We start from the raw sequence: 11,823 nt of genomic DNA on the forward strand, positions 1-11,823 counted from the left end.
TCCTTCCTTCCTTCCTTCCTTCCTTTCTTTCTTTCTTTCTTTCTTTCTTTCTTTCTTTCTATCGGTTATTTTACATTTCAAATGTTATCCCCCATCCTGGTTTCCCTTCCACAAACCCCTATCCCCTCCCCTCCTCCACTCCTATGAGGGAGCCCACCACCACCCTGTTAATAACTATGACAGCCTTTCCTAGGTTAACCATATGACTGTCAATGTCTGTATAGCATGTGCTTTTTCTGGTACTTTATGGTTCCAGTACCTTAATATAAATTTCTAATGGATCTGGATTTCATTTTGACATATTTTAAGAATTTATAGATTAAAAACCATTTTTATTACATGTACTCATTTTGTTTTATGTGTGGGCGTTTTACTCTCATGTACGTTTATAGACCGTTTGTGTGCTTGGTGGCTGCTGAGGTCAGAAGAGGGCATTGGGTTCCCTGGAAATGAAGTTATGAACAGTTATGAATCACCACGTGTTTGCTGGAAATCAAACTTGGGTTCTTTTTGAGAGCAACAAGTGCTCCTTGCTGCTGAGCAGTTTCTCCAGACCAAGGATTTATCTATTTTTAAAGAGTATTAAAATGCTAGTATTTAGGAGACGAAGGCAAGGGGATCATGAGGTGGAAGCCAGGTTTGGGTGCACAGTAAGTCCAGTGCTCGCTTGAGCTATGCTGTGAGATACTATCTCAAATTTAAAATATTTAAAAATTATTTTAGTAGATATGATGAAAGTGCTTCATATGCATCTACAAAATGTCATAATACAACACATTTTATGCAGTTAATATGCAGTAATAAGACATCATGAGGAAATTAATATGTATGGTTGATTATTATAATAATACATATGGTCAATACATATGATTACTTACTGTTATGTCAATTCTATATTTTTCTCATTCTTTCACTTCCATTTTTTTGACATTTTATTTTTCAATTTATTTTTATTTTATGTTATTTATTTTTATGTGTATTTTTATTCTGTGGGTGGTTTGCTGGCTTGTATGTCTGTGCACCATGTGTGTTCTAAATTGAATTCCCTGGGACTGGAGTTACATACAGTTGTGGAGTTATGGATAACTGTCTCATGGGTGCTGGGAATCGAGCCTGGTCTTCTGGAAGAGCGACTAATACGCTAACTGCTGAGTCCTCCCTCCTGTTCTACTTTCCCTCTTTGTAAATGGAAACATGGAAGATGATATCTAACTCCCTTACCAGCTTAAGTGTGTGACACAGTACTGCTAACTATAAGCCCAATGTCCTGTGTCACATGCCACAAACTTTTTCACTGTGCATGGCAGAAACTTTACACTCACTGAACAGTCTCTTCCCCTCAGTGTCCTGGGAGTCTTTGGCAGTCAGCACTGCTATCCCATTCATGGAACTGGACTAGTATGGATATTTCCTGTGCATAGAATTAGGTGATACTTGACCTTCTATAACCATCTGCATTCCCCCCTACATCCAGACCTCAAGAAATGTTCATTCAGAAGAAGACAAGGATGGCAACTGGGACGCCTGGGGCGACTGGAGCGACTGCTCCCGGACCTGTGGCGGAGGAGCCTCCTATTCTTTGCGGAGATGTCTGACTGGAAGGTCAGTGGTGACTTGGCTGCTGTGTGGAGTGTGTCAGTGACTGTGAGTGAGAAGGGGAGAAGGTGTGCCCTGATGTTTCCATCTGGTGTCTTATGGTCTACCACAACATGAGCTATCTCACGTTAACATGTTTCAATGGGAATGGTGCTTCTCCATCTCTATCTGTAATGCATCTATCCTATCTACATGATGGTCACAGGGTTAAAAACAAAAAACAAAAAACAAAAAAACAGGCATTTTGGTCCTAAGAAGGTGAAGGCAGGCTAAGTTCAGTTGCTGGCTTGATAGTCTCAGGATTTAGGGGAGGGTTATGTTATCTTGGTGGCAGTCCTTGAGAGGCTGTGACTATAGTTCCTTTCTTGCATTTTTGGTGAACCTAGCATGGATTGAGAAGGTAATGCAAAAACTGGGGAGCTGGCACAGTGGGTAAAATGCTTGATGCACAGGCTTAAGGACTTGACCTCAGATCCTTAGGATCCATATAAAAGTCAGGTGTGGCAGTGCCCATCCATAACCCACTATAGGATGGACACAAACAAGTGGGTCACGAGGGCTTGCTGGAGAGCTGGTCCAACCAAAATGGTGAGCCTCCTATATTCAATGAGAGATCCTTCCTTGAAAAATAAGATGGAGAGCTATGAGGAAGAGGCTGGACATTGACATCTAGCCTCCACATTTGCACACTCAGATGAGTGTACTCGCCTATTCAAAAGCATAACACACACACACACACACACACACACTCTACATACCTGTGGAGAAGGGAATGGCCATGACTTCTTAGGTAAAGGGTAAGTTCCTCTGCAGTGCTGCTCAGTCACTGGGGCCGGGGGAAGCAATCAGCATGAAAATTGAGAGGGGAGGTCATGCCTTTGGATGTCTATGTGTAATCCCCAAAGCTCAAGAATATGAATAACTTGAAATTAACAATAGCTATAATGGCAAAAAAAGTGACATTCGCTCCATTGTCTTCTTTAAACAATATGGTTGTTAAAAAGAATTTGGAAGAATACACTAAGATCCACGGATGATAATTTTTATCTCCTCATCATAGAACCAAAATATTTATAGCTCTCAATTTATTTAAAATTACTTTGATCTTGCTTGGACCGTATCTCGCCTTATGATGCATGTCAGGATGCTGGGGGTTTGTGGCTCCTTTACCTTTAGTGGGTTGTGTGTAGATAAGGAGAGCATTGCTCAGCTTCTGTCTTCCCTGCTCCTGCTCAGAAAGGAAGTGTTGGGCAGGAGAGGAAAGGGTTCCTACTGTTGTGAGCAGAGGATCCTGTTCGCTGGCTTGGAGGTGTTTAATACTAGCTCCCAGAGGCACTCTGGAAAACTTTCCTGAGCCACAGCCCAGCTCTGACTCAGTTTCTTGGGCTCTTCTGCCTTTTGTTCCCTTGATTTGTGCTATTCAGGATACCTTGACCCTCATGTAAGTACAGGTGAACAAATGCTCAAAGTTGTCTCTAACAGGCTGCTGGTCTCTCAGCCATTCAGTTCCTTGGCTTTGACTTACACATTAACCAACAGTATGGGACATGATGTACGGGACACGATGTATGGGACAGGGGGTGTCCCAAAGAACTCTCCTGTGGCTCTAAACTCTCTCCAACCCTATCAAGATCCTGTCCTCCCCGCCACTTCCTTTCTCTGGCTCAAAGCTTTTGGTTTTGTTCTAAGACACGTTTAGTTTAGCAGAACCGTCTGTGTGAGCACTGGATCAGAGCTAACACTGGAGTTCACTGGGGTGACCAGTGAGCTTCAAACTGAAGGTGGTAATTCCCTGGCATCCGAATTTCTCAGTAGCAAATACTTGGGCCATGCGGGGTAGGGCTGCTTAGAGTCTCCTCTTCTGGGCCCACTCCTATGCTAGCTCAGTGCCACAGCCATCTCTCTCATTTTTATGGAATACTTTTTTCTTCAAGAGATTCCCAGGTACCTAAAGCTGTCTTTATTTTTGAACTTGAATGATAAGTTTTACCCTGGTATATGACAGTATACACGGAATTTCCCCCAAGAAATTTGTGTTCACTTATCTCACAGTCCAGGTACTAACTCTGAAGATAAAGACATAATCTTTATTTTGATTATTTATTAAAATTTTAATTTGTTATTAATTTGTGCAATGTGTGTGTGTGTGTTTGTGTGTGTGTGTGTGTATGTGTGTGTACAGATGTCCTCAGAAGACAGACAAGGGTGCCAGATCCCCTAAAGCTAGAGCTATGGGTGGCAGTGAGCTGGGTGCTGGGATTTGAACTCTGGTCCTCTGAAAGAGCAGCAAGTGCTCTTAACCACTGAGTCATCTCTCAAGCACCCACAATCATTTTTCATTGCCTGAAAATTTCATACATGAATACAGTATGTTTTAATCAAATGTACTTACACTTTCCCCTTCATCTTCTCCCATTGGTTACTACTTTTCCCTCCCAACTTAATGAAGTCTCTTTGAGCCCACAAAGTCTACTTAATGCTACTGAACTGTGGGAGGGCGATGGGGGTGGATATGTGCATAGTATGAGCCATCTATGACTTGTCTACTGGAGTGTGGGCCAGCCTATCATGGGCTACATCTATAGAAAACTTATTTCCCAGAGACAAAGTTTGGAGCTGAGACGAAAGGAAGGACCATCCAGAGACTGCCCCACCCGGCGATCCATCCCGTATACAACCACCAAACCCAGACACTACTGCATATGCTAGAAAGATTTTTCTGGCAGGACTATGATATAATTCTCTCTTATGAGGCTGTGCCAGTGCCTAACAAATACAGAAGTGGATGCTCACAGTCATCTATTGGATGGAACACAGGGCCCCTAATGAAGGAGCTAAAGAAAGTACCCAAGGAGCTAAAGAGGTCTGCAACCCTATAGGAGGAACAACAATATAAACTAACCAGTATTCCCCAGAGCTGTGTTTCTAGCTGCATATGTAGCAGAAGATGGCCTAGTCGGCTATCAATGGGAGGAGAGGCCCTTGGTCTTGCGAAGATCATATGCCCCAATACAGGGGAATGCCAGGGTCAGGAAGCAGGAGTGGGTGGGTTGGGGAGCAGGGCGGGGAGAGGTATAAGGGGCTTTGGGGATAGCATTTGAAATGTAAATGAAGAAAATATCTAATGAAAAAAAGGAAACTTATTTCTGAGGATCTGTGGTCTAGCAGTGGTTTCTGGGGAAGGAGAGACTTTCTTCAGGGTTGCAGCTGCTAGTAAGGCAAGGTAACCATGCTCCTGCAAGCCACAGGGACACTCACATGCCTGTGTGAAATTCCATAAGTAAGCCTGTTGTTATATATAGCTAATAGCTGCCAAAATAAACATTTAGAACAAAGAACAGGGATGTCACACCCTGGAATAGTTAGACTCTCGCCTCTCTTCCTTACTGCAGCAAAAGGCTGTGTTCTTTGAAGGGAGATAACTAACAGGAAAAGGCCTCTGAAAAGGCCACATGGAAATCTACCATTGAGAAGCTTCCTAACACACACACACACACACACACACACACACACACACACACACACACACACTAAAGCATATGTGTGTGTTTCAATGGAGTTTCCCTGTGGGAGGTGACAGGGATAACTCTTAGAAAAATAGGACTAAAAAGGGACTTCCTCAATTTAATAAAGAAAACCAGAATAGCTATTGTAGATATAGTGAAGCTGGCTCCTTCCACCTAACATCGGGAATGAGCTAAGTGAGGCTGATCTTCTCACCATCAGGCAACAGAATGCTCGACTTCCCTCCAGCCACTATAGCAAGGAAAGAAAACAAGCACCTTTGCTGGAAGAGGACATTGCTGTCTACATAGAAAATATCAAGGAATTTATAACTTAGACAACTAAAAAGTGACTTTATCAGGGCCCAGGATGCAGAATAAACATATAAAATCTACAGTGCTTTTCTTACTAATGGTAAATGGACAGTCACTGAAATCTAAACCATAATATCATATAATCACCCAAACCTAAGCATAAAATCTCTGAACATATAGAGGATGGCAGAACACAAACAGCAGAAGTGAAAATGAGGATGGGGTGAGGGACAGCCCAGTGGCCAAGAGTATCTGCTTCTTTTTCAGAGCACCCAAGTCCCCAGCACACATAGCAAAGGGTTTATAATTGCCTGACTCCAGGGGATCCAACAACATTTCTGACTCCTGCAAGCATTCCTCCTCCCATATACATGAGTAAATAAAACATATATGTATGTATGTGTGTGTATGTATGTATGCATATGTATAGAAACTTAGTACTCATTATCTTAACTATTTAATCCCAGGAATGAAAAAACCTTGACCAACAAACTTTTACATAACTGTTTATAGAAGCTTTATTCACCATAATCAAGTGTGGGATAAACCTAGTGCCCTTTGTTGTGTGAATGCAGACTATGGTACGTGTAAACCATGGAATACTACACAGAAGTAAGAAGAAATAAACCAACAATAGACAGACAAACCTGGTGACTCTCTGGGAATTCACATGGCATTGTAAAAAGCCATACTCCAACGACCGCCAGTTGCATCATTCCACAGATGCAATGTTCTTGAAATGATTCAATGTTTAGAAATGAAGAGCAGATTAGTCATTTCCAAGTGGTGGAATAAGAGGGGAGGGAGGGGGCACAACTACCAAGGGAAGCTTGCAGGATCCCTGTAATAACAGAAGTGTCCCATACTTTAGCTGTCTAAATGGCAACATCCTGGGTATCCCTCTGTGTGTCCCTGGGTGAGTCCCTGTGCTAGACTTTCTTAAGATATCACCCTTAAGAGAAACTGAATGAGCAGTAGACAGAACCCCTGAAATATTTCTAAGAAAAGCATGTGATTCACAGAAATTTTATTCTAAGTTTTATTTGACCACTCACTCAGAAATTCCAGGTAAATTAGACATGCATCCTTTTAAAGTTAGATCTGAACCAATAAGAAATCAAGGGGATCCAGAGGGAAAACTGAAGGCCATAACTAAGTGTGTGGCTGATCCTTTGTCTACCCTGGTGGTGGAAGTGGGAACCCAGCTTACAGAAATTAATTCCACAATAAGTAATCCCATGCCAGGAGAATCCTAAAGGAAGAAACTTTATGGTTCATACCCCTCCCAAGCAGGTTTTCTATACCAGCCTAAGGAGTTTAAATATATTGGTTTCAATTATGACAGGGAAAAAATTTCCACTGTAGAACATGGGTACTGCTGTTTGCCTACAAGTTTCAGGTGGACATATATTTGTCCACTTATACTGTGTAGAGTAAGGAGGCAGAATGCATACAGCCTGCAGACTGTGGACTCTTGTGATGGAAAGTTAGTACAAACGTGGCCTTGTTATTTAACCAGGGTTAAGCTATAAAACCTATTTGTTAATAGAGGCATGGATAATGTGACACACACACACACATTCACACACCCATGAATGACATATATTTAAGTGATAGAATTTTATTCAGTCCTAAAGAACAAAATTATGTCGTATTTCAGGAATATAACTACAATTGGAGTTTATCATATTAATAGAATTAAGTTGGGTTCAAAAGGCAAATATCATGTGTTTCCTCTCATGTGTGTATTCTAGATTTTACACTGATACATGAATCACGTATGCATACATGGCATGAATGAAACCATCTAGGGAAATGAAGGACACACGTGGGGCTGTGATGGATGGGGAAAGGAGAGTCTGGAGTACAGGGGTGGACATGTTCAAAGTACATTCTGTACTTGTATAAAAATGTCCTTTTGGAACCCGGTACCATGCACAGTGAGTACATGCCAACTGGCAGTGTTAAGGGATCTGGAGAGAGATTTCTATCCATAGAGTACTTGTAGCTCAAGTTTGCAATGTTAGTACAGAACCCAGGAGGCAGCATTAACAGCAGCAGCAGGCACAGCAGTCAAGATATAAGGAGGAAAGCCATGCACTTATTTGGTGCTTGAAGGCCCCCAAATCCTAGCAGAAGTAGACATTCACACCTACAGTACACACACCTCATGCCTCATCCCTAAATGAAGCCAAATGGTCTTTAAGAATGGGTGTGAGGTAAGACTCCCTGATGACACTGTCTATATTCAGTGTAGTCCAAGTAGTAAGACAAGAATACTCACCGTCTGAGGACTAGAGGTGAAGATGAAATTCTCATGACTCACGGCTCAGATAGAAAATAAATCCCAGAGTACCTGTACACAAATAAGGGGACTAATTGTGGGGTTCACTGGAGAATTCTATGCAAGACTAATGCATAAAAAAACTGGGCTCTTACTCTGTGGAAGAAGCTAGAAAGCAACATTCCAAAAGGCAATATTTGAACTATTAAGAAAATATAAAAATGTTTTGCAATAATTTCTACGAAGGATATAGAAAACATTTATAAAACACTATCATAAACAGGCAGTCTCAATATCATAAAAATGACAATGTCTCCTTAATTTGCAAAATTAAGAAATGAACAGGCACTAAGCTGTTTGTTTTTGTTTTGAGACAAGAGTTTCTCTGCATATCCCTGGCTGTCCTAGAAGTAGCTCTGTAGACCAGGCTGGCCCCAAACTGAGAGATCTGCTTGACTCTGCCTCCTGAGTGCTGGAATTAAAGGTATACGCCATCACTGCCTAGCAAATTTCCCCCACTTTAAAAAACTGATGTATATGCATCAGCATAACTGTATTCCACGTGTGTGGTGCCTGTGAAGGCCAGAAGATGGTGTCAGATCTCCTGGAGTTGGAGTTACACTTGTGTGCTACCTGATGTACAGGCTTGGAATCAGACTCTGGCCCTCTGCAAAGTAGTGTTGTTCTTCTCTGTTGCTGGGTTTTATCTTACATTGCCAGCTCAGGGTACAACCACTGAGGAAAATCAGGGCAGGAACTCAAACATAAGTAGAGGCAGAAAGAATGTGGGAACACTACTCACTGGCTCGTTTCCAGACTCACATTCAGTTATCTTTCTTACATCTCTCAGGACCAACTGTCCATGAATGGCACTGGCCAAATCTTCTTGGTGTGAGGGTCTTCTCACATCAATCAACAATCAAAAAATAGATAGGTGTACGGTAGCTTGACATATGCTGAATTTACTATGATAAACCAGAAGAGAGAGGCCGATCATCCAGTCACAGGACTCAGCTAAGTTTCTGCCTGTTGATGACTGAAGGCTGTGCAGAGCTGGCCTCACCCCTGGCCTAAGCATCTTTCTAGAGCTGGCCTTGCCCCTTGCCATTCACAGCACTAGGGAAATCAGGCCTTGTACCTAACCCATGAAACACAGTAGAGTTGGGGGCGGAGGGAATGGGGTTGCAGGGGAGATGGCCTTGACACTTGTCTGCTGTACTGTGAGAGGGAGAGATGTGCTCCTTGCCCCTCACCAACTGTAGCAGTCAGGAGAGCCCTGCTGTCCCTGCTGTCCCTGCTGTCCCTGCTGTCCATGCTGTCCATGCTGTCTGTGCTGTTCCTGCTAGTCCTGCTGGCCCTGCTGGTAAGCCAGCCACGAGGGCATGAGAGTGGGAGAGCTGGTGAGCTGACAAGCTCAGCTACCACCCAGGCCCAGATCCAAGGGTTTGAGTTGGTCCACCCCAACATCTACCCCTCTATGAACTGCTAGAGCTTGTGAAGGTGCCATTCCTTAAGACCCAAAGTTTCAGGATCTCCATGAAACAGGGCAACAACATGATATCCTAGAGGAGCCCTGGCTAAGATCTGGCATAGCAGAAGCCAGAGACCTCAAATCAGACCAGTGACTCATTGCAATGAACATTTGTAAGTAAAGTAAGAAGTGTATACTGTGGGGCAGACTGACACTGGGTAGCTTCTCCAAAGAGCGCTTTTCCTTTTTCTTTTGGGGGCAGGTTGCAAGGGTAGAGGGCAGGTATAAAGGGGTGGGGAGATGAGTGGGATTGGGACACAAGATTCACAAAGGATCAATAAACAGTTAAATAAGTGGCTTGAGATGAACCATCTCATGTTCTCTAGATTGGGAAAATTTGTAAAGTTTTAAAATGCTGAATTATTCACTTGGATGTCTGAAAATAAGAATCACCCCCTGACATACTGCTCAAGCAGTAATGGGGAGATGGCATGCCACCCTAGAGGGCAATCTGCTGTATCTGGTAGAAAACGCCCACAGTCCATGCTGATGTATCTCACAGACACTGAAGGCTAGTCTGTGGTGATAGGATTTCTCACTAAAGACTACAGATGCTCTTCAAAATTCAGAATCACCTGAGATCATGAATATTAAGGAAAACTAGTTGATTCATATCAAAATAATCCATAAATTGTAGTAAAACTTTTAATTGAGAGGACCGTAATCAATGAAAAAACATTTGAGTGTATCAGTCCACATGAAGGATAAATTTCAAGTGGAAAACAGTCCATCTATGAAGTGTAAAATTTGAAATAATGTGGATGAATACCATTATGTTTTCTAGGTAGTGGAAATCCTTTAGCAGAGTTATAAAAGCTGGAGCTATAAAGAAAATGTTGGCATTTATTAATAGTTACAAGTTAAATTACTATCGTGTCATGACAATGGGTTGAATTACATTTATGAACATACAGACTCCAAAATAATGCCCAGGTTCTCTGAAATGGCTTAGTGGTTAAAATGCCTGCAGAGCAAGTTGGAGGACAGAAGTTCAGATCACCAGAACTCCTGTAGTGCTGGGTGGCTGTGGTGGCCCACCTTTAATTCCAACTTATTTTTTTTTAATTATTCTTTTCTCATACAATACATCCCAACTGCAGTTTCCACTTCTTCTACTCCCCCAAGCCCTCTCCTGCCCCTGGGAGATGTGGAAGTCAACCTTGTGAAGGCAAAATGTAGGATGGAGAGCAAGGCCCCACAGGCTCCTGAGACTCCTCTCAGAAGAGGCCCTGATCTGCAGTACAGGGCAGTAGATCCAAATTGACTCCGGACACACTGGTGAGACTGCAGAGAGGAACTGAGGCCAGGGCAGGGGCCGCATACCCCCTTTGCACAGAAGTCCTTGGAGGTGTGGATACTCCACCCCCACCCCCACCTCTTCTGAGTTACCTTGTTTAGGCAGGATGTTCACTGGAGCACAGTGTGGTGAGATAGGATTGGCCAAGGATTTAGGGGCTTGGGATTGGCTCACTGTACATAAGCATATTGATGCTGGTTTCTGAAGTCTGATTTCTCGTGGTATGACACGTGACTCCTTCACCGCTCACCCTTCTCCCTCGGTCCTGTTGCCACAGCCCCTGACCTCCCCTCTCCTCCAACTTACGACATTCTGAAGGCAGAGACCAAGATCTCCAGAGCAAGTTGGCTAGTGAGACAGGTGGACTTGGCTAATGATCTCAGGGTTGAAAGATCCTGCCTAAATTAGTACTGTAAAAGCAATTGAGGACATTTCCAAGAGCCACTTTGAACTTCCATATGCATGTGCACCCACGTTTATGCACAGGCACATATGTGCACACACATACATGCACACACAAAGACCTCAGTGTTCCTAAGTCTGTATATGAATTCCATTGTGTTCTTCTGAAATGTTCTGTGAAACTTATAAACCTCCAGATTTGTGGTCTCCCTGAATTCATCTGACTTAAACAGGTATATGAGCTTACAAAATATCCTAAACTTTGCATACATATGTGTGTATATGATATGTGCATACGTACATTTACACAGGATTGTATATTACATATGTGTATTGTATGTAAGGTCAGCTGAGATAACAACTTGCTGTCTGGTGTCGACAATAGATAAATGGATAACGGTATATTTTTGTCCCTCCATCTTGGCTCTAGGCCTGTGACATATCTGCCTGATCCATGCCCAAACAAGGGACAGTAATGCATCCTCTTCCAGACAAATTAGATCAGATCCATGAGAGAAGGGTAGTCGGTTTTTATTTATTTACTTATTTTTATTTCTTTAAAGTTTTTATTATTTAAATTTCTTCTTGCATATAATACATCCTGACCGTAGCCTCCCCTCCATCCACTGCTCCCACACCTATTACTTCCTCTCTCCTCCAGATTTACTGCTCCTCCATTTCCCTTCAGAAAAGAGCAGGTATACTAACTGAACTCAGCATAACAGGATGCAGTAAGGCACAAATCCTCCCATCAATTGGGCTGGTGAGATGGCTCAGCAGGTTAGAGCACCCGACTGCTCTTCCAAAGGTCCTTAGTTCAAATCCCAGCAACCACATGGTGGCTCACAACCATCCGTAACAAGATCTGACTCCCTCTTCTGGTGTGTCTGAAGAC

General features: G+C 42.8%; 1 protein-coding gene across 2 annotated transcripts in view; it reads left to right on the forward strand.

Annotated features, from left to right (window-relative positions):
- The window catches only part of Adamtsl3 (ADAMTS like 3), a 270,398-nt gene that overhangs the window by 90,149 nt on the left and 168,426 nt on the right, over positions 1 to 11,823 (forward strand). For both annotated transcript variants that reach the window (XM_029480045.1, XM_021167800.2), the window contains exon 4: positions 1,475 to 1,602. In XM_029480045.1, coding sequence (XP_029335905.1) covers positions 1,475 to 1,602 — 128 coding nt within the window. The remainder of the gene's footprint in view (positions 1 to 1,474; positions 1,603 to 11,823) is intronic.

This window comes from Mus caroli, chromosome 7 (assembly GCF_900094665.2).
Source record: "Mus caroli chromosome 7, CAROLI_EIJ_v1.1, whole genome shotgun sequence".
Lineage (NCBI taxonomy): Eukaryota > Metazoa > Chordata > Mammalia > Rodentia > Muridae > Mus > Mus caroli.